General features: G+C 42.9%; 1 protein-coding gene across 1 annotated transcript in view; it reads left to right on the top strand.

The window, feature by feature from the left end:
- Positions 1-6,113: 6,113 nt before the first annotated feature.
- The window catches only part of TMC7 (transmembrane channel like 7), a 304,277-nt gene continuing 285,983 nt past the window's right edge, over positions 6,114-24,407 (top strand). Inside the window, exon 1 of the mRNA XM_069210233.1 lies at positions 6,114-6,578. Within this exon, the coding sequence (XP_069066334.1) occupies positions 6,497-6,578 (82 nt within the window). The 5' untranslated portion in view covers positions 6,114-6,496. The remainder of the gene's footprint in view (positions 6,579-24,407) is intronic.

Here is a 24,407-nt window from a genome sequence, read left to right as displayed (position 1 = left end):
TCCACTATTGCTATAGATTGATTTCTTTAATCAATTCTGCTATTAAAATTATATGGCAAATGCTTTCAAATTGACTCACAACGTGGGCTGATGAAAATCATGTTCCTGCAGATATCCAATATGGTTTTAGACCAGATGTGGGGACAACTGACCAATCTCTTAATTTATATCTTTTGATGAATAAGAATGTGGTGTGCAATTTGGGATACATCCTTATGGCATTCACAGGCCATACCTCATCTTTTGATCACGTGAACCAAGACTAACTTTGGTTCATTCTAATGTCTCTCAGAGTTGAGCAAGATATAGGCCCTACTTACGAGTTTGGTGGGCGGAAAAGGCTGCCCGCCAAACTCCTGCGTTCTGGAGACCGCCAGTGCGGTCTCTATCCCGCCGACCCTATTATGAGTTGCCTGCTGGGCCAGCAGGCAGAAACACAGTTTCTGCCCGCTGGCCCAGTGGAAAAGACACAACATTGACGCTGGCTCATAATAGAGCCGGCGGCAATGCTATTGTGCGTTAGGTGCACCAGCACCCATCGGGCAAATCACTGTCGGCAAAGCAGACAGTGATTTGAGCGATGGAGCTGGCCAATGGTGCCCCCGCACTGCCCATGCCAAGTGCATGGGCAGTGCGGCGCCTGGCCCTGGGTCCCTGAGCACCCCATCTTCGCCAGCATTTACACGGCAGTGAAACCGCCATGTAAATGCTGACGGAAAGAGGGGTCATAATCCCCAGGGCATGCTGCCCTGGTGGATTGGGACCGACGGCACTGCCAGGCTGTCGGGGGCCGAAACGTGGCTGTGCCGGCGGTCCGACCGTGGTGGTAACAGCACATCATAATGTTGCGGTGCAGTGGTATGACCGCGACCGTGACCCTGGTGGTCTAGAGACCGCCAGGGTCATAATGAGGGCCATAGGTTTGTTCTTGCTAGATCTGCATTCAAGTGTGTCAGTGAATGTACGGTACAATAATGATAGCTCCTGTAAAGAATCTTTCCCTATTAGGAGTCAGGCAAAGGTGTATCTTAGGTGCACTTTTATTCACACTATTCACTATATATTAACAAAATTAAATCTGCCTTATTGAAAAGTAGCGTTGATTTTCCTTTGGTGAGGGGTCGCTATATGCCTGTTGTGTTATATGTGGATGGTGAGTTTCAGTTGCCTCGAACCACTCTGTGACTCCAGTGACAACTGGATAACTTTGTCAAGTTTATGGACTCTTTGGAGTTGACATCAAATTACTCAAAATGTTGTGTTATGGTGACTGGGCCGAGATCAACAAAGGCTTAGTAATTTAGAGTGCAAGGCAGAACTCTTTCTTATTCAGCCATTTTGTTTGATTCTTTGGGTACATTAGTTGACAAGAAGAATTCTTTGATTCATGGAGGGTGTTTTGATTTTGCCATGAAATTATAGAACAAGCCTGTTAAGGCCGTATCATAGATTTATCAGGCAGAGTGTGTGTCTGCCCAGGCTTACGGAAGTGACATCTGGGATATATGGACCTTTTTCCAAGCTGTAGAAAAGTATTCTGCAATATGTCTGTTGCGTTTGGCAGCACTTTCTCAGCATACATTACACAACAGGAGTTTGGGTTAACATATTTCTCTGACGTCTTGGCTTTGCATCCTCTGATCAGATAGATCTTGATATAGATCAAACCAGAGCCCAGATTTAGCAGGGTAGTTATGCAGGAATGTTTAAATATAGACAGGACCATGAGTATTTCCAAGTTTAAGTACTTAAGAACCTAGTTTAATGCCTTAAGCACCTGGCTATATTGAGCTACCCTGGTTCTTCAACAAAGAACAATATATGGCGTACAAGAAAGCCTACCTTTCCTCTAGAGATATGGAAAGAGAATGTTGTGAACTGTTAAAGAATTCTGTACTTGTGTTTATTATGTTATAAAGAGTATTCTCTACAGAAGTATTTATTTTATTAAAAACGTACCCTCTGCTGAACCTTATCTTACTTTTGTAACAAACAGCAACCATCGCTATTTGTTAACAAGGTTTCAGGTCTGTTTGTTACATCGTTTTTTGGCTGTATCTAAAGGGTGGAAGTCTGCTAAGAGTGCCGGTCCCTGTGGCTTTGACTGTATGTTTTATAATAGCCTTATTTACTTTTTATTAAACCTCTTCTGAAAAGCTCAGGTTATAGGCACATAGCCCCGCATTGGTATGTTAGACAATGAATTTATGTTTCTTTATTACATGTTTTTTTTAAAGAAGCCAACTATGACAAAAGATGGAGATTCTATGAAAACCTATACATGTGTTGGTTGCTGTTTTTAACTCTGATGTCAATTTTAATATGGTATGCTTTAACTTTGAGTTTGAATTTAAATTTCTAAAAGTGCGCGAGTATCCAAGGGTGTCTTGGCACTAGGAATCTAAGAGGCATACTGTGATTAAAAGCACAATGGTTATAGAGAGAAAGAAACCAACCAGGATTTCAACACTTTACAAAAGCTGAGGAAATTTGATTGGCTTCTGAGGTGAAAAGGCAGTTTATTCCACAACTGACATGCTGTATAAACAAAACTGCGACCACCCCAGGAGGCTTTTTTTTATCGGGGGGACAGAAACAAGAAAGGCTGTGGCAGATCTCAGATTTCTGGTAGGATTGTACCACCTGATTTTGTTTGCAAGAGGGTTAGGTCTGATTTTAAACAAACTCTTTTGGGCTAAACAAAGTGCTTTCAAGTCACACGAACTTGGGAAGATTTTTAAGAGGCGAGGGGCTGTGTTCTGCAACATCTGGAGGTTACTGAGTGATGATTGTCAAATGCCCATATACAGAGCATTACAATAGTCAGTTTGTGATAAGACAAGAGCAGTGACTACTGTTTTTTTTTCAGCTGAAACCCGATAAACTGCAACACGTTCCTGAGAAATCTGAGCAATAAGAAGTAAGATGATGTTGGTTTGCTAATTTGCTCCATAAAAGATAGATTGGTATCAAAAATTACCCCTAGATTTTTGACTTTGGGAACAGGCTTTGGAGGTGGGGCCAAGGTCTGTGGCCACTATGAGTAACCCCAGAAGGAGGTATCTTTTCCAAAAACTAGGAACTCTGTTTTTTCAGAATTTAATTTCAAATAATCAGTTGGAAGACATCCGATTGGCGATATCCTTCATGCAGTTATTGAATCTGTTTGCAACGTCCTCAACATTACTTGGGATTGAAACCACAATTGACGTGTCATTAGCATAGGCCACAGTAGCAAAGCCGTGGGAATGGATCAGCTTAGCTAACGGTGCTACCCTTGGGGAACCCCACAGAGAAGAGAAAAAGATTTTGAATGGAACTCCCCGGAGGCAACTGTCTGCTGACTGGCTCCTGAAAAGGAGGAGATGAGATGATATGTCGATCCAGTGATGCCGATTTCAGACAATCTTTTTAACAAGATGGCATGTCTAACTGTATCAAAAGCAGCAGAGAGGTCCAAAAGGACCAATGGTGTTATCTCTGATCACTCTCATCTCGTCAGAGACAGTAGTCAGAGCAGTCTCAGTGCTACAGCCTGACCTACTACAGCCACATTGTGCCACCTACAACAGGTTATTCTCATCTAAATATCTGGATAATCTAGCACTGAGTTGTTTTTCAAGTCATTTGGTAGGGAAAAGAAGCTGCGGAATTGGACAAAAGTTTTTCTCCTTGTTGGGATCCAACAATGTTTTTTTTTAACAAGGGGAGAATTTAAACCTTTTCACAAGCAGACGGAAAAACACCAGTAGTGATGATGACATTCAACAGGGTCATCAAAACGGGTGCAAGGCTATCAACAGCTAATTGCATTATCTTAGCTGGACATGGATCAGAAGAAGCTCCGGATTTTACTTGACCAATCAGCTTGACCATTTGGTCGGTATTTAGTAATTAGAAAGTCCGAAACTCAGATTTTACGGGATCCGGGAGCAAGGACACTGGGCTTCGATAGGCTGCAGTGCCAGTGGCCAGACCTGTTAGCTATCACTTGATGAGAATGATGATTTGTTTGGCGACTTTTATTCATCATCGTCTATGAAGTTGCATATTATGATTCATTGTGAATTTAATTATCATAAGCCTTTTTTAACAGATTCTGTATACATCTGAAATAAAAGATCATGAGATGAGTAATGACACAAATAATGTTTTAAATGGCACTTACAAATCTATATATAATTCTTTTATTGCACTATTCATCCCAGTGTAGGGTGTCAGAGTGCTTTTCGTTATACACAGACAATAAATCATACAAGTGTGTAAATCAGTGTAGAGGAAATGTCACAAAGACAATGAGGGTTATAAGGTTTTGGAGTCACGTATCATCCATACTTGTAGACATTATATGTTAAAAGTACATGGTTGAGAGAACCGCAAAGTGTGGATTTAAAATGAAACCCAGTGTTTGGGTTTATCTGTAATAACAAGACTTTATTATTATGCAAAGGAACCCTCCTTTTCAAACTTTGAATTACAACAGATTGAAAAAAAGCAATAAGGATCTAAATCTATCTCTTGCAGTTTGCATGCAGCTCCTTGATGCCATTTCAAAGTTCAACATGCTGTGTTAGGGTTGCAAATTATAAACTGGAAGTCACAAAAAATCCCTAGGTCAAAAGCAATAACCCACGTACCTAGCTACATAAAATACAAATCGATGAGCCTCATGTCACACAATGCGCTATACAGGAGGCCCATTAACTCTCTATGCTATTTTGAGTCAAAACTGTGACTGGACAAAGCACAGAACTCTCCTGGCAATTGTACTACCCACCAGTGTTATCTTAGTGGTATTATAATTTCCTGACAACTGGAGAGCACACAAACATCTCTGCAGCGGCAGTGCTTTAAATGGGTAAGTACTATCAGGCACTTTGTACCTGCACTTCTTTAATTTGAGAGGGCTAGTACCTGCACTTCTCAGCACTGCTTCTGTGCTTTTAATGGGAGCCTACTGGCACTTCTTAGCAGCATACTCCAGGGCAATGAGTAGATGAACTTCTATATTTTCATTACAAGCACTGCATGAGGAGTCTTCACTCTGTAAGCTATTTAAATGGTGTCTCTTTTGTGCCCAGTTAAGTAAGCAAGAACAGATTTAATGCCACATTTGTTCTTGTTGTCAATTTCTTTGCAGCAGATTTTTTTTAGAAATCCATATGTTGTCAGACTGCTTTTCATAGCTCTGCCCTTCATGACTCCTCTGTCTGCCACACCTTGACACCCTCCCAGTGTATGGGTTTTTGGAGTAATTTTTTCGCACCTGAAAAGAAGAGCCAGGAGGAATGCATGTTAACTGAGCATGTAAGGCAGCAGTGTTGCCACAGACAGCGGTAATGTCTTACCAAAAAAATTTGCCTGAGGACTATTTTTTCAAAAAACTTTAAGGACCCTCTCTAAAATTCTGGAAAATCGATTCTCTCAGTTGGGACAAGTAATAGTTCCATATTCCGCAGCATAAATTCAGTAGAGGACTGAAGGGAGTCCCACAAAGACAGAATTGTAGGTACCCTCTAATAGATTACATGGATCTCTATTCGCCAAAATGCAGAGGTAGCAGAACTCACCCTTACACACATACTCTCAACAGCAAGCACTCACAACAAACATTTAAAAGCATTTTTTTTACTTTCCTCAGCTGTCAGGAAGGGCATATTCCAGCTAATTATGTTACATTTTATTACACTAATATTGAATAATGTTATTTATTAATAATATTCATTAACAGTGTGATAAACAAAATGACAGAAAACAAAGACAGTGGAGCTACAACTGAAGGACGAGCTGCCACTGCGTTCCTGGCACTAAATTTGCCACCTCTCAAGCCAGGTGTCGCAAAGGCAATGCTAGGGGTAGCAAAAGGCACGACAGTCTGCGAGCCCTAAATGACGTCCATGCCAGATTACCTACTTGCTTTTTAGAAGAACTAGCACTATCCAATTAAATGTATTTCACCTATGCTAAAAAGAAAAGTGCAGGTACTCTTCCTCTCAAAACAAAGAAGTGCAGTTACTCAGTACCTGACTGTATCTAGACTAGTTGCATGTATATGCAAGAAGCAACAGGCATGGATGCAGCACACGTTTCCGGATGCTGGAAGTGACTCAGGTGTGGCTGGAAGCTGAACACTGGAAGTGAGCCTGGAGCTTTAGTCCACCCACGTCCTAAGCGGAACACCCGAAACTTCTTTGACTCTCTCAGACCAGCAGTGCGAGACGACACACTGGGCAGTAGTCGCACAGGTGGGCTCAGGAGCCACTTGTGCTCTGTGGGTGCGGACGGTGCCCCAGCCGTCGTCCGCGCGAGCCAGCGCTGTGACGTCAGAGGCCGGAAGTCGGAATTCCCAGCTCCTGGGCTGTGTTTTGGGGCGGGCCGTGGTCAGCGCCCGGGAGAGGGCAGCAGGAGGTGGGGCGCGCTCAGGACGACAAGCTTGGCAGAGTTCAGCATCGGCTTCCCACCGCTTGGGCACAGCTCTGGGCCGGGCTCCTTACTCATGTATTCCGGAGAGAGCGACTTCCAGGCGGGGCATGCCCGTGTGCCCCACCAGCCGAGTCCCGGGAGCTACACCGATAATGGTAAGAGCAGGAGGTGTGCAGCCACGCTTCGCCGGTCCCCTGGTGGCCAGTGTCCGGTGCAGAACTCTGGCCTCATCCTTGCTAGCGCTGCGCAGGTGTCTTGCTGACCCCCACCAACTCCCCCTATCCTCTCGGCGACTGTGCCACAGAATCTAATTCTAACATGCTATCCCAGACAGAATATCTCTAACTCAGAATTCACTCATCCTCAAGTTACGATATCTTGCTCAGAGTTCCAACTCACTGTAAAGTTAAAACAAATGAGAATGAATAGGAAATATATATTTAATCTTCTTTAAATGACAGGTACACAGCGACACAAATTTAGTATTCCCGGCCTCGCTGTCAAACGATGACGGAAGCGTGTGGTACCTTGAACTGGGCTCTGTTGATGTACTTCTCCCAGACTGTAACATTACCGTTCCCTGTCCACCTCCCAGTTTGGCTCAAACACAGGCACTGGTGAACACAGTGTTTTCTTAATAGAAATGAGGAGTTTTGGACACAAGATTTTTTATTTATTTTTTATTTTTTAATGGCATGAAGCGGCTCGTATAAGACTCATGGTCCTGTACAACAAACAATCTACTTAAATCTTGTATGGGTATGTCTTAAATCATGAGCAATTGAATACACGAAACAGCTGCAAGGGAACAGAGCCTTATACATTATGGGGTTGTTAAAGAGAAGGGATGGGGCAGGAATATAGCATCACTCATGGTTGAGGGCAACAATCTTAGGATAACAGTACTGGGGTGAGACTTTCAGGGAGGAAGGGCACCGCGAGGGGTGTCGCAATGCTGTCTGTGGGAGAATGAGTAGAGTGAAAATAACTCTTTAGGGTTGATTTATGATCTGGGTGGTAACCACAACCGAATGTTGCATTAAGAAACGTGCCATTATTTCATATACATATCTAGTAATAAAGCGCAGTTCAAATTTCTTGGAAAAATGAAACTGATTTTCTGGTTTAACCAATAATGATATCCCAGCTAGCTTTATTTGGGCAAACGAGCCGCATGTTACAAATCCCTACCATATGAAATGATTTCACGTTGGAATGCATGTTTTAAAAACTAATGCCATCGTCCTTCAGTTTCTTTGTCCCTTACATATATTTTCAATGGCTTTGGGATGGACAGACAGAGAGGGTGGCTTCACAGTCAAACAAGTGTGTACGGGGCCCCTTTACGATGACCAGTGCACACAAGCCTCATTTTAATTTCTTTATCGTAAACAACGGCTCCTCTATTTGCTTCGTCCTTTTTTTGCTGCGTAGTTGAAATGAACTTCAAGTAATTCCAATTCTCTTAAATTGTAGTTTATTTCAACAAACGTATATTTTGAAAAATGTTATTTTAACCCGTGCAACGTGATACAAATGTCATTATTGTTGGATTTCAAGTTGTAACGAATACCCCAAGCTTTCTGAATACCACTTTTTTTCATGTTAACATTGATCTTTCACGATGTCTTTTCGAAAAAAATATTTGTTTACTATTATAAGGCCACAAATTATTATCATTATTGTTGCATGTTCGACATTTTTCAGTTGTTTACAAACAATTAAATTTTTATTTTGAGAACTTTATACATCCCAAAGCCATCCAAAACCTCTGCCAGGGAAAGAAAAGGCCAGGATTTAAGAAAGGAGAGAAAAGGACAGAGTGCACATTGGTTATTCAGTTTAACGCTACAGGTCAGCTTGTAGAAATGAGGGGGCAAGGTGGGTCTATAAATCTTTTGCCAGTGTGAAGAATTAGTCTGCCTGAGTGTTACACACCGTGATAGACTATGGAGATCTCTGTAGAGCAATGCTTTAAATGGAAATATAGAAGTGCACGTACTCACTTTTTAGAGTACCTCTCTGGTCCTGAAAATTTCCAGTACTCTTCCTTTAGATATTATTTAAGTAGTGCAGAGAGCTGCCAGTGCCCTGCCATTCGAATTAAATAAGTGCAGATACTCAGTACAAGACAATACCTGCACACGTAAAGCACTGTTGGAGAGCATAGTAAACAGGAAGTCGCCCTCTTCGCACAGTAATTGCAGTCTGTAACTTCTTGTTGCCTGGATCTACTTAATGCACTTACTTGTATGTCCACTTCTGAGGAGGGGTTCTAATGGACAGTTGGGATTTCCCGAGTACACTGCATATATACCTGCCAGGGGAGCACGTATCTGGCGGCACCTAGAGCCAGTACAGTGCTTTTTTTCTTAAATAACAACTCTATGCTAGCTGTGACTTGGACGTAGATGCTAAAAGACATACGCATTTCTGAGAAATGGATGGTCAAATTATGTGGCATTGTTGACTAAATTATGTGGCATAGAAATGCTGGTTTAAATCACAATCTGTGAGGTTAAGTAGCCGCTTTCCATTTTAACTCGCATAGTTATTGACTCAAGCGATATATCAAAACAGCGTTTTTTTAAATGTAAAAAATAAATCCGCATATTTAGCAAACACTTTTAAAAATAGTGTTCACTAACAGTGAATGATTTTATGTTGTATTGATTCACAAGTGCAGGATTAAATTAACACTTTCCGTTTACCGTCACAGTAAACACGTTTGTGCAAAACATTCATCTTCTTGTACTCAGCAGAAAATACACATTTATTCATGCACAACTTGTAAGGGCAGATGTGGCTCTTACTCTGTGCATTCAAGCTTTGTTGTAAAACTTGTCTGTGAAGCTCACTATTGGGATTATTATCCGTTTAATTTACAGAAGCACCTCATTCGAGGCAGAAATACCACTGCTGTACATTTCACGTCCAATTGTCCCACTACATAGTGTTAAAAAAAACAAGGGGACCAAGTCTTATCAAAATATACCAGATTAATGTGATTTTCCTCTACTTGAAATGTCCTTGACTAAAGGGCGATTAAATGAAACAAAGCCTTTTAATGGCAGATTCATTACATTTGATTATAAACGTTTGTGATTCTTTCATACATTGAATACTACACTGAACTACTCTAAGATTTGAAGAACTCTACAGTATGTGCATCAGGTGCACGAACAATGAAATAACACGTTTTCATGGCGAGGAACGCCTTTTCTTCCATCCTGTTTTAATTACATTTGATTATATAGACATTTTATTTACTGCTGTAGTTGGGATCTTTCTTCCTGTCCATAAATTAGGGATATAAAGCATTATGTGTAAAATTTCGACATTTTTAATGCCCAAATTAGCAGTCACCTGATGCTGTTTTACCAGTTACCTTTTTCAATGTGCCCACTGCTTTGTTGTATTCCAAATGGAGTGTTTCAGTACCCTTTGATCCATTTGAGCTAGAAGCTAACTTTTTGTTCAGATTTTCAAATTATAAAGCAGCAAGTGTATCAAATCTTTAAATATGTGTAGAAAACAAGGATATTTGGCAATTCCAGAGGCACCGGGTGTACCCAGAACATGAAAGGCCATTATATGCTGAAGAGTGCTCAGTGCTGCTACTAATCATCTAAGCTTGGCTAATAGTATTACAAATCACATAGGGAAATTTAGCAGCTATGAAAATATGCCACATTGCTGTATGCTTTTTCATTGGTTAATTTCTCCTGAGGGCAAGCCGTTCCAGCTTTCAGAGCTGCAAGTATTCAAAGTCAAAAAATACAAATATGAACTATCCCCTAAGCCGAAAGGCAATTCTGATTACGTTGGATGGCCATGCATATTCATAAAATAGCAACCTGTTTTTACGGAGCATAGTGTTGACTTATTTAGCCCAAAGACTTTGCAGAGTGCTTTGTGCCAGAGTTGTACTAGCGTTGTACTCTTCAGTCTGTTGAAAAACAGTTGTGGATTTAAAAATGGAGGGTCCGATTTTACAGATCGTTGTAAATCTGCACCTGGAATTGTGCGATCTCACATGGGTATAGGTTACACACTTTAAAGAGGTAACCAGCGTTTCAAGAAGAATCTTGGAAACCTGTGCCAGGCACACAGATTTCCAAGCATACTAATTGAAAAGCTTTCTGAATTTTATTTTATTCTCACGTGAGGAAATATAGAAATATACATTGCCAAAATCTGCGAAACAAGTGCAAATACATATGCTGATTTTTTTCTTTTCTCTCCATGGTGAAATATATTTTCCAATTAAATACCTTTAAACTAACCCACGTCAATTTTGAATGTTCCTATGCCTTCCCCCCTAGTCAAGCATTTTACTCTTGCCCTTGTCGGGGATACATTTCTGGCACTTTCCATGGTGGGATGTGGACGGAGAGAAATTTTGCAAGACATACGTGGAACTATACATTTGTTGGTGTATTGAAACTCAAAAGCCACTTCAACCTTAGGATCCTCACTTTTAATCCCGTGAACAGATTTACTCACGCAAAAATGTTTGTGATTGAATCGTTTCACAAGTGCAATACAACTTTTGTGAATTCAAAAAGCTTTCATACTTATAACAAGGTACTTCCGTGTGGGAGTCAAACTTACCCAAGCAAATAACTTTGGGAATCAGGCCCCCAGGCTTAGAGTGCGAGTTTTACCTACCCAGTCACAGGAGATCCAAAGCCGAAATGTAGTAACACAATAACTGCCCCACTCACCAACTCCCCCCCCCCCCCCCCCCCCCGCCAAAAAAAAAACGAAATAGGGAGTGGTCCATGCAGTTGAACTTAGACTGCTTTGTAGCTTTTTAAAGGCCTGGGGCTGAGCGAGCTTCCTTGAGAAATGATGGGGGGCGGAGAGTAGCCTGCTCCGCAGGGGTCCAGAGTACGCCCCTGTGCTGTTCCCTGCAGAAGTAAAATGTCTTTTCCTGAAAGACGGATGAGTACTCGCTTCACAGACTCCTTCACTACGTTTGCACAATGCAAAGATTCACTTTGGGACACGTTTTTATTTGTCTGGACATGAAGGAGATTCCACAGGTTACTAGAGCGCGGCCGTGCAGCCTTCCGACTTGGGAAGATGGAGTGCTTCTGAAGTGCTCGAGGCGCAGGACAGAGCACGTCCTGGGTTTTAGAAGTTTATATCACACGTTTACTTAAGTGTCGCCCCGTCCTGCCCGTCGGCTGTTTTTTTAATTACAGCACAACCCACAAACACAGGTCCCATTTTGACAAGTCCTTCTCTTCATACTACTGACGTATTCACTTCATGACTCCCAGCAACTACGTTGACTTAGAAAACAGCCCTTGTTCGTTCTAGCAAATCCCTTCCTCACTGCACGATTTTCTTACATTTTAAGATGGTTACAGAACATTGTTTCCTTTTATGGGTACCTGTTTAGTTAAGAAGAGGGTGTGATGGAAACGAAACCAGAAAAGATGTTGAGTGGATGGTATTGTCTCACGAGTTTTACGTTCCATTTGCAGACATTCTTTATTAGAACCACAGTCTGGGTGAAGAGATAACTCTGAATAGAATCTGCGGTCTTGATATGTAAAATCCCGAATTCGTCCGCATATACTATTAGTGACTGAGATATGCTACCCTGCATAGGATATTAAAGCATTGCAAATTGGATATTTTCAATCTTTTTTTTTTTTCAAAACCGAATTTCTAATATATTTCAATCTGTATTTTTTTTTTTGTAATATTGACATCCTATCCTGTTGGTTTGTGCTGATGAACAAAAACATATGAAAACAAAAAGGTGGTGGACGCAATGGTTGAATTTGAGAACGTCGGGTAATTACTCTGGGAAGCATTCCACTCTATAGTTTCTTTTACTCTTTGTGCCATTACAGAGAGGACTGGTTACGTTTATTGGGACTGAAGAGAACTCTGCAGGGTAAAAGACGTGTACCCTGCCCAGAGTGCCCAGTAATACTATTTTCTGGATCCCTAATGCTGATTTTTGTTGTCATAAGCAAAAATGGATCATTTGTGCGGGCCGTGACCTAAGCCTGTCGCACGCATTGTGGTCTTGTTGACCCAGGAGGGGCGTCCAAAGCACTACCCTCATGGTGGTGAAAGACTACAATCTTCACTAAGAGTTAAGCAGCACAAGCATGTTGGTGGCAGCTTACCGTGTAGTGATCGGTAGGAGTGAACAGGTCCTTTTTACCTTGTGTCACTGGAGTGAGTCCTACAGGCTCACTCATCTTTTTAATGCTCCACTACTGTATGCTTAAATCTCCCTTGGCTGCGCATGAGTAGTGATTCTCCGCTGGATGTATGTGTGCCTGGGAAGGGTACACTACAGGGACAAAACAGTACTGTGTAGTGCATGAATGGTTCATGCATGTACTGAATGCTTGTATGCCTCTGAGGCATGCAATACATATGTGTGCTTGTGCGAAATACAATCCATGAAGCGTGAAGTGTTATGCAGTGTGCACATGTGTGTTTGTGCTGGCAGTAGGTGTGTTTACGAATAGCAGACCCTGGTACAATACAGAAAGAATACAGTACTGAACAGTGCACACAGATTGAATGCGTGTGCGGAATGTATTTATGTCTGTAGGGGCACAATGCATGGATGTAATAGTGCTGGACAGTATGTGTGTTGTGAATGTACACTGACTGCACGTGTACCTGAAATAGTACATTACGTGAAGGACCCTTTGTACCACTCTGGGAAGCCAAAGTCTGTCTTTTGAAGACATGAGGAGTAGAGGAATCCCCTCCTAGACAAATTTCTGACCATCCACTAGGGTTACGTCAGCACCCTCATATTGTCCTCTGAGGATCTTCTGGGGGGGGGGGGGTGGAACTAAGCTGATTTGAGTGTATGAGGGATGTCCTCACAAGTTTAAGTCTGTTGCAGAAGATTGTGACAATTTTTTATATCTTTTATATATTTTGTGTTCAGGAGGGACATGAGACTGTAGATTGCGTAAAGCTGGAGGTCTTATCCAGGTTTGGGTATGAGTAAAATTATTGTACAGAGTGTTTTTGGTGGGACTATATGTCCCAGGAGTCCATGGGGCCCAGGAGCTGTTCTACCAACCACGTGCACCTGCTGCTGCCCTCACCAGTTCAATATAGTGCATCGCCTGGAACCTCAGCTTGGGAGTGTTTTTGACAGGACTACGTGTAGGAGGCTGGCCTGGCTTGTAGTGGGTACCAAAGGTACTTACACCTTGTGCCAGGTCCAGCTATCCCTTATTAGTAGAATAGAGGTGTTTCTAGCAGCTTAGGCTGATAGAAGCTAGCTACGGCAAAGCAGCTTAGGCTGAACTAGGAGACATGCAAAGCTCCTACTATACCACTTATATCATATGCACAATATCATAAGAAAACACAATACACAGAGTTACTAAAAATAAAGGTACTTTATTTTTACGACCATATGCCACAAGTATCTCAGTGAGTACCCTCAGTAAGAAGATAAGTAATATACACAAGTTATATGTAAACAAACCCAAAACAGGTAAGTAAGAGTCAGAAAAGTAATGCAAACAGTGTAGAATTACAATAGGTTGCAATAGGAGAACATAGGTATAGGGGCAACACAATACACTCCAAAAGTGGAATGCGAATCACAAATGGACCCCAGACCTATGTGAGCTTGTAGAGGGTCGCTGGGACTGTAAGAAAACAGTCAGGGTGTCCAAGATACCCCACCCCAAGACCATGAAAAGTAGGAGTAAAGTACACCTACTACCCCAAAAGAGCACAATAGTCGTGATAGCCGTATTCTGCAAGAATAACAAGCACCAGCAGTGCACTGACAACGGATTCCCAGACCTGAGGACCTGCAAGGCAAGGGGGCAAGTCCAATAGTTGCAACAGTGTCCGCGGGGGACGGGTGGGGGGCAGGATCCCAGAAAACCCCGGATGAAGGTGCAAGGAAGCTGCCTCCGGAAGGAAGAAGCTTGGAATTCTGCTAGAAAGAAGAGGACTAGGTACTTCTCCTTTGAAAGACAGATGTCCCACATCGCCCTGAAGCTTGCAGAGGTGTTCCCACACAGAAATAATGCAAACAAGCCTTGCTAGCTGCAAGGGTCGCTGTAGAGGTTTTTGGGTGCTGCTGAGGACCAGGAAGGACCAGGGTGTTGCCTTTTGGAGGAGGATACAGAGGGGACGCTCAGCAACTCAGAGAGCCCTCACAGAAGCAGGCAGCACCCGCAGAAGTACCCCACCAGGCACTTAGAAGACTAGTGAACCAGAGTCCACGCAAAGTTACAAAAGAGGGCCCCACGACGTCGCAGGCCACCTCAGAGGGTTGTGCACTGCAGGACAGAGTGCTGGGGACCCAGGCTAGGCTGTGCACAAAGGAAATCCTGGAAGAGTGCACAGGAGCCGGAGCAGCTGCAAATCATGCAGTACACAGCTTTGTAGTCTAGCGTGGGGAGGCAAGGACTTACCTCCACCAAACTTGGACTGTACAGTCACTGGACTGTGGGAGTCACTTGGACAGAGTTGCTGTGTTCCAGGGACCACGCTCGTCAGGATGAGAGGGGAACCAGAGGACCAGTGATGCAGTCTTTTGGTGCCTGCGTTAGCAGGGGGAAGATTCTGTCGACCCACAGGAGATTTCTTTGGAGCTTCTGGTGCAGGGTGAAGGCAGGCTACCCCCAGAGCATGCATCACCTGGAAACAGTCAAGAAAGCCCGCAGGATTAGGCACTACAATGTTGCTGGCAGTCGTCTTGCTACTTTGTTGCGGTTTTGCAGGCGTCCTGGAGCAGTCATCGGTCGATCCTTGGTAGAAGGCGAAGAGGGAGATGCAGAGGAACTCTGGTGAGCTCTTGCATTCGTTATCTGAAGAATTCCCCAAAGCAGAGACCCTAAATAGCCAGAAAAGGAGTTTTGGCTACCAAGATAGGAGGATTGGCTACCAAGAGAGCTAAGAGCCTATCAGAAGGAGCCTCTGACGTCACCTGCTGGCACTGGCCTCTGTTTCCAAGATGGCAGAGGTCTGGGACACACTGGAGGAGCTCTGAGCACCTCCCCTGGGAGGTACTGGTCAGGGGAGTGGTCACTCCCCTTTCCTTTGTCCAGCTTCGCGCCAGAGCAGGGCTGGGGGATCCCTGGACCGGTGTAGACTGGCTTATGCAGAGATGGACACCATCTGTGCCCATCAAAGCATTTCCAGAGGCTGGGGGAGGCTACTCCACCCCAGCCCTTCACACCTATTTCCAAAGGGAGAGGGTGTAACACCCTCTCTCAGAGGAAATCCTTTGTTCTGCCTTCCTGGGCCAGGGCTGCCTGGACCCCAGGAGGGCAGAAACATATCTGAGGGGATGGCAGCAGCAGCAGCTGCAGTGGATACCCCAGAAAGGCAGTTTGGCAGTACCCAGGTTCTGTGCTAGAGACCCGGGGGATCATGGAATTGTTCCCCCAATACCAGAATGGTATTGTGGTGACATTTCCATGATCTTAGACATGTTACATGGCCATGTTCGGAGTTACCATTGTGACGCTATATATAGGTAGTGACCTATGTATAGTGCACGCGTGTAATGGTGTCCCCGCACTCACAAAGTCCAGGAAATTTGCCCTGAACGATGTGGGGGCACCTTGGCTAGTGCCAGGGTGCCCACACACTAAGTAACTTTGCACCCAAACTTCACCAGGTGAAGGTTAGACATGTAGGTGACTTATAAGTTACTTATGTGCAGTGGTAAATGGCTGTGAAATAACGTGGACGTTATTTCACGCAGGCTGCAGTGGCAGGCCTGTGTCAGAATTGTCAGAGCTCCCTATGGGTGGCAAAGGAAATGCTGCAGCCCATAGGGATCTCCTGGAACCCCAATACCCTGGGTACCTCAGTACCATATACATGGGAATTATATGGGTGTACCAGTATGCCAATTTGAATTGGTAAATTTAGTCACTAGCCTGTAGTGACAAATTTGGAAAGCAGAGAGAGCATAAACACTGGGGTTCTGGTTAGCAGAGCCTCAGTGATACAGTTAGGCACCACACAGGGAACACATACAGGGCACATACTATGAGCACTGGGGCCCTGCCTGGCAGGGTCCCAGTGACACAAGGACTAAAACAACATACATAAAGTGAAATATGGGGTAACATGCTAGGCAAGATGGTACTTTCCTACACTACGTGTCCCAGGAGTACCTAGGGCCCAGGAGGTGGCCCTACCAACCACTTCCACCTGCTGCTTTCCTCACCTGTGCGATTTAGTGCATCACCCGGTCCTGCAGCTTGGGAATGTTTTTGATGGAATTATGTGTCACAAGAGTCCATGGGGCCCAGGAGGCGGCCTTACCAATCACCTGCACCTGCTGCTGCCCTCACCTGTGCGATATAGTGCATCTCCTGGACCTGTAGGGTTGGATGTGCCCGGGCGAATAGCAGGCCCATCTGCACAAGTCACAGCCTAGAAGAGGCTTTGCTGAGCCACCGCTCTTGGCTTTGGTCCCTCACAGCATTGATAACCTCTGGTGAGCTCTTTTTCCCATACGTATTTGAACCTTGCAAAAACAGACGTCCTTGCAGACCTCATAGAGGCTAGTGCCAACAACACCAAAGAAATCTTTACCTTCATCAGAGAGTTCTCCGGCCCAACAGCCACAGAAAACACATTCCTCCCTCACAGGTACTTGGTGACGTGCTAGCGAATCACTTCCACAACAAGATTTCCACCATCTACAAGTACTTTGAGTCCACCATACAGACCTCCTAACTCCAATGGAAACCTCCCCCGACCACCGTCACCGCATGGCAACAGCTCACCACAACGGCCACTACCACAATCATGAATTCCGTCCACCGACCCCCCCTGCCCCCACTCCCCCTCTTCAACTTAGGAAGCAACAAGATCAGCCACCAACTCACTACCACCCTCAACACATCCATTGCCACCGCCACCTTTCCCGACGCATGAAAACATGCAGAGATCAGACCCTTCTCAAGAAACCCACTGCAGCCCCCAGCGAACTCCAGAATTACCACCCCATCTCGCTGCTCCCTTTCCCAGCCAAAGTTCTGGTGAAGGTCATCAACCGGCAGCCCACCAAACACCTGGAGAGAGAAAACCTCCTGGCTGCCTCCAAATTCTGACCAGGGCCGGGAGGTGTTATCGATCTGCTGTGAGATTGCCTTGTCTTAATTTGCCCCCAGAGTGTTGCCATTATGACAGGCGTTCCTAAATTGACCCTTACCTCTGAGGAGGAGTCAGCCTCTCACCTAAAAAATAAAGTATGTCTTTCTTTGGATAGCTTGTAATTCAACTATTATCAGTGAATACAATGACATCCTGTTCATGAGGAGTGTTCGGTAGGTGGGCCCTACCAAAACCATCTGAGAGAGGATTGATTGCATTGTGATCAACTGTAAACATCCACATTTGGCCTGCCGTCTGACCCATATCACAAGCAGGCAAATTGCCCTGAGGGAGGGCATTAACATTATCCCTTTAGAGGTTTTTTGACAGACATGTGCAACCATTGGCACAGGTAGGGCCTCATAAATCTCCCCCTCACTGGTTTGTGAGAATGGGAACCCTCCCTTCCCCACTTCCAACAGGTTTCTTCCCTTGTCGGACCTAGACTGCAATGACTGGCAATTAGAACCTTCATCCAGTAGCTCACAATCGGGTGTGCTACCAGCGGCCACTCCCCCACACAGTGTTATGAAGCCATAACAAGGCCTTGCTATTAGGCTTATCTGTTGGAATATTGTTGGTATTAGGGCCAAGGAATCAGATACTAAGTGGGTTGATTTTATTACCCAGCTTGATATAATTATGCTGCAAGAAATATGGGCCTGCAAGGCTATCTCATTGTATAGTTTTGAGAGTTTTGATATCCCTGCTATTTCTTCATGGAGACAGAGAGGTCAGGGTTGCCTGGCCATCATGATTCATATTTCTAAATCCTTCAAGGTCGTCCAGATTCTGCCAAGCATAATGAGATTCAGGTCTTGTGAATAGTTTTGCCTAACAAATTAATTTTTTTTCTTGTTAATTTTTATAATTCTGTGTATGACCCAGGATGCCAGATTGAGGCCCTGTTTGAAGTTTTGTCGATCCCGGAGGCTAGATCATTTACTGTTTTTAATTGGTTTGACCCGATTGTAGGAGGGGACGTCCATGCCAAATTGGGCGTGAACCATCCAGTATCAGACACTTTTGTGACTATTGATTGTTTCAGTTATTCTAGGTCACCTGACATCAGGGGAAGGAGGTTGTACAAAACTCACTGTCATGCGGGCCTCCGTAATGTGATGAAGATGGCAGGGGTTATCTTAATCAACCCCCTACCTTTCTTGGTTGTGGGCCAAGGTACAACCATTGACTGTTTCTACATCCAGGCATTTGGAACTGTTAATCTGCTTGGTGGGGTGCTCCAAAATGGTTATAAAGATCACAACCCCAATGAGGCTGGATTCAGCGTCCCTGATAGTGGACGCCTTGTCTCCTCTCCTGGTACAACTGGGCTGACCTCAAAAGATAAGGGCCTTTGGATAAAGTGGCAAGGAATTTCCATACCTGCTTTGGCCAACTCTCTGGGTCTGTGACGGATGTACTTTTATCTCCTAATACTGAGTCTACGGTAATCTTAGATGCCTTTCAGACTCTTAATCATGCTACTAAAACAATCATGCTTGAGCTACCTGGACATGGGGGGACACAGAAAACAGGATGGTTTGACAAAGCATGCAGGATCTCCAACCGTGAACTCTGCAAAACACTTAATGCTCGCCCAACGAATCAGCGGATCATCACTTTGGCAAGGGTAGCTTATAAGGAGGCTATCATAATGAGTAAGCAAGCTATTAAGGAGGAGACATGGGAGCATTTTGTTTCCAATTGTAATGCCAGAGACCAGGGGTGTCTGGGAGATTGTTCATGGGAAACAAGCATCCTTTCCCTTGTTTGGTGTCCTAGGATCTAACATTAACTCTGATGATTTTGTGGCATACTTCAAGCAGTTTTATTCGTCAGGGCACAACGAGGCAGCAGATTTCGTAACAAAGCCTCCGTAGCTCCGTTTGGGGATTTCTTTTGAGCTTGAGGAGTTATTTTCCGCTATTGAGTTTAGACCCTCGTAGAAGGTGCCGTGGCCCGATGGGGTACCCATGCACCTCTATAAGGCCAGTACCCTGCTATGGACCCCTCTGTTTACCAATACTTTAAACGCTGCTGTTTCAGTTAAAATCCTCAATACTTGGAAATCAGCGACCAATATTCCAGTGTTAAAAAAGGGAAACAGACAGGACCCTCAGTGTTACAGGCCCATTTCTTTATTGAATTCTGTAGTTAAAATCTTGGGTAATATTATTCTTAATAGAATTGAGAACAGGATCCAGTTTAACAATATCCTAGGCCCAGTGCAAAATGGCTTCAGGAAAGGCATGGGAACACAGGAGCCATGTTTAAATCTTAATCTTATCATAGGAAAATATGTAACCGCGAACAAAGGGGCAGTCTATTTTCCATTTATGGATCTAAAGTATCGCCTGTGACCCGGTAAACAGATCTAAGTCGTAGTACATCTAAACCAATATTGAGCTTCCTCAGCCCCTGAATTGCTTTTTATGGGATTTGCATTCAGGAATCAATGGCTTTGCCAGATATGGTATGGGGGAGGGAAGGGAGTGAATGTACAGGCTATTTTTGCCTCCCCTGGGGTTTTAGGCAAGGTTGTTTTTTGGCCCCTATTCTTTTTTTGTTATATGTACATGGCCTGAACTCATTCCTGATTGCAAACAGGAAAATATGCCTAAACTGTAGTCCACACCCATTCCTGCCCTTTTATATGCCGATGATGCATGGATGAGTTAGATCTGGATACAGATATAGCTAAGATGCAATATATGGCATGTGGGAGGCAGTCCTCCAAAATTAGGCCAATATCAATCAAGGGAAACGTCATCGGCAGAGTTAGAGAGTTTCCTTACTTGGAGGGTCCCCTTTGATTCACAGAATAGTTGGTTACCCTCTCTTGCTAATCGGTGCCTGCACTTTAATAAGGCCTCTGGAATCTTATTCAGATTTGATGCAAGCGTATAGAATGAGGTGTTTTCCTGTTCTGATTTATGGTGCTGTCATCTAGGGATATAGGGACCGCTTGAAGCTCCAGTGGGAGGGGAATCTCTTCTGCAGAAGGTTGCTCGGCTTGAGTCCCACTAGCTCCAGTTTTTTTGTTCATGAAGAGCTGAACCTAGGCTATGTGGAGGACTTCATTAAACTTGCTCCACTCCTCTTGTGGATCTCGATCTGGAATAGCCAGCATGCCACCTTCAATCGTGATGTAGTTAAAGATTGCCATAAGTGTGAGCTTGGCTCTAAAACCCCTGGGTTGGATTATGTTAGGACAGTTGCTGTAACCCTGGTAGGCCAGACCTGTTTCATTCTCCTCAATGTGTTAGTAAAAGTGACTGTGTACTTGTTAGAGTAATTCTCAAAGCTTGTCTTGGAAGCGAGAGAAAAAGTGGTTTGGGGAAGCCTATCTTGTGAGATTATGTGATTATTAAGACCTGCCCTGGGCCTGAACCTTATCTCTCATTGATTAGAAACCCACGGGAAAGATCTGCCTTAACAAAGTTTCGACTGCGCTCAATTATGTCTCACCTTTGCTTCCCCCTGGGCCAATTCAACCCTAGCACCATTTTGGTCTGCCCTTGTGGTGATTATTCTCTACAGTCGTTGGAGCATTTTCTACTTTTCTGGTAGTATTATGACCCCTTTCACTGCAGGTATTTACTGCCAATCCTTAAAAATCAGTGTTTGCACAACATAGACATGCTTTTCTTATTTCTCAAAATGTTATCAGAGCTGGCTGTCTGTTGTAATGTCTGGGCCTTTGTAAAAAATACGCATCATCTTGGCACAAATTAATGATTTTTAAATATATTTTAGACTTTAACTTATTTGGAATAAATTGTTGCTGTGAACGTTTTTATTCTATTATTATTATATTTATTGATAGCATCCATGTGTGATGTTGTACGAGGTCCTCTTCTCTTACAGCTATGTCCGTTCGATATATTTGCTTTGGAGGCAGGATATTCCTGCCTTACTTGATACGTATGCCATTACTTTTTAGCCTTTTTATCACCAAGAAGAATTTGTATATGATCAACTTTATCTTCCTACATAGTAAAGTACGCTTTCTCTGATAGTGGTTATTTATTTTTTATTTGTATTGTTTTGTTTTTTGACTGTATTGCTCTTTTTTCATTATTTCAACATTCGAATATAGAACATTCATCATCCTTATTATCATTGTATGATTGAGGTCTGGCTTCTGTTGACATATTGCTTCTGCCTCCTTGAATACTTTACACAGCAGAATTGTTTTTTGGCTTTGTTTACCTTACAGAATTCATCTGGGAGTATTTCTTTTTCCCCCGGCACCTTCTCAGCGTTCATAACTTAAAATAGCATGCACCATTTCTTCATCTGAGATGCTATCCAAAGTGGCAGTCTGGTCAACTGTCCAGAGGGTAATCAATATGAAATCCCTAGCCTACTATGGTGATCTGCGAGGGTCCCTGTAACAAAATACATGTCTACGGCACTTAACTCTGTGCAATAGCAATCCACCCTTTGAGACATATTTGGTTTATCACATGCCTATTAAATAAATCAAACATTCCGCTTTATTGTAACTTTTCATAATACAATATGCTGATCAGACCTACAGTACATGACATTACTTTACCAAGTGAACCAATCATGCTTCTAGTCTTTAAGATGGGCTTGTCTCCATAATCAACCCAGGCCTATGTATAAGGCAACCACCAGGCTCATATTCATAAAATTATAAATATGTTTACAATTATAGTTGGCAAAGATATGGAAAACCCCTCGCAAAATGACCTAATAAGGTTTATCACCTTTCAAATCTTCAAGCATAATTCATATTTTCCTGATAATTTCATATTTGTGCGAGTATGTAAATTTCACCCAAATTGATTGGTTTGCTGGAAAGTGCTCTGGCACTGTCCAGTAATGCTGTGCTATATAAGCATATAAATAAATGATTAGACGTATGGTATCTGACATAAACCAATCTGGCTTACTCTATATATATATATATATATGGCAACCATCAAGGATACAGGTATAAAATGCCAAATCTGTGACAAATTACATTTGGTGAAACAGTACAAAACCCCTCTTAAATTGGCCTAAGAGGGTTTACAATAAAAATATTCTACCTCAAGTGTTTGTCAAAGGTGGTAACCAGCACCAAACTGTTTCAACTGCAGTAATCTGTGACATCCCATGTAACTAAATATTTGTGTTGAGCCCATAACACAGTATAATAACAATGTACCAATAAAAATATTCTGATTTTTAGCAAATGCTTTTCACAATAAATAAGTGAACCCTTTCGCCGTTGTAATACATTTTCACAATAAACAGCTCACACCTCTGTCATCTGACTTAATTTTTCTCATTGAACCAATCAAGACATTTATTATTGTTTTGTCATAACCAACCTAGACCTACAGTATTGTGGGTAAGCCGATAACCCTAAGGATTGCATTCATAAAATTTCAAATATATAAATATATTATTACAGTTGGTAAAACAACATAAACTCTTGCCAACTGTGGTAATCTAACACAATATCTCTCTCTAAACAATCTAGCCTTAAATGCCTACTGGCTTTAAAAATATTATTTTCACTTTAAATATATCTGGTCTACTGCCTTCTTTTAGCTTTAAATTATTCACCTATAGCCCTATTCATTGGCTTGTCAACTTAATCAATAACATTTTCTAAAAGGCAAAAAGAGCAGCGTAAGCACTTTTTTTCAGCCAAGCACACAACTTATGCCACCAAATGCTGTAATCAAAGTAATCAACATATGGGCGGATTTTTTTTTCTTTCCTGCTTCCATAGGGCCTGTGCTATCATGACTCTGAATTCAAAAGATATATCTTTCTTTTACTGGACTTCAATTGATGCACCTTTTGAAAAGAAATGTATTCTTATTGTTTAAAATAAAAAAATACTTGAGAAATTGAAAGACTTTAGTATTTACCCCACTGTGAGGCGATTAGCACCAATTGTGTTGATTATCTTTTTCAGCGTTAGATAACTCCTCTAATAGCATTTAAATTAATTGATTTATTCAATTTAAATGCATTGGTCCATCTAGAATATAGGTGTATTGATTATATTTAATAGTTTTCCGCCACCCTTTCTACTACATGTATAAGTGATTGTTACATTAATATAAACCAGTGATACTCTAAGTGATTCCTGAGTCCGCTTGTAGCTCTCCTGATCTTTACATGCTGCCCCCATGACCTTTAGACGTGTGGCTCCCTAGTTAACAGCAGCACTCAGCTGCTGTTGTGTCTCAGCACTTACATTAAGAAAAATGTTAGACAAACATTTATTTACAGGTTAACTGAAGTTAAAGAAAGGAAGTAACTCTATTTATCTTTAAGAACACCTTCATTTTTAAAGATTTGCCACAAGCTAAGAATATGATAACATCTTCAGAATTCAAAAAGTGTATTTCATTAACATGCAGAAGTGTTTCACATTAGTACATCAGATTATATTAGTGCACCGAGAAGTGTTTTTTTTTTTTAAGTGATAGCTTTCAAACAGGGTTTCAGAAACATTTGTGTTGCTGCCCCAACCTCCCTCCACCATGCCAGCAAGTCCAGTGGTGAACTAAGAGGCAAGTCAGTTTTGATGCTCACTGTAAGGAAATGCCTCCTTGGCATGGTTACCCCCTGACTTTTTGCCTTTGCTGATGCTATGTTTTGATTTGAAAGTGTGCTGAGGCCTGCTAACCAGGCCCCAGCACCAGTGTTCTTTCCCTAACCTGTACTTTTGTTTACACAATTGGCACACCCTGGCACCCAGGTAAGTCCCTTGTAACTGGTACCTCTGGTACCAAGGGCCCTGATGCCAGGGAAGGTCTCTAAGGGCTGCAGCATATCTTATGCCACCCTGGGGACCCCTCACTCAGCAC

Source organism: Pleurodeles waltl, chromosome 10, assembly GCF_031143425.1.
Source record: "Pleurodeles waltl isolate 20211129_DDA chromosome 10, aPleWal1.hap1.20221129, whole genome shotgun sequence".
In the NCBI taxonomy this organism is placed as follows: Eukaryota; Metazoa; Chordata; class Amphibia; order Caudata; family Salamandridae; genus Pleurodeles; species Pleurodeles waltl.
Note: the sequence above shows the minus strand (reverse complement) of the source record. Positions and strands in the feature narration are given on the sequence as shown.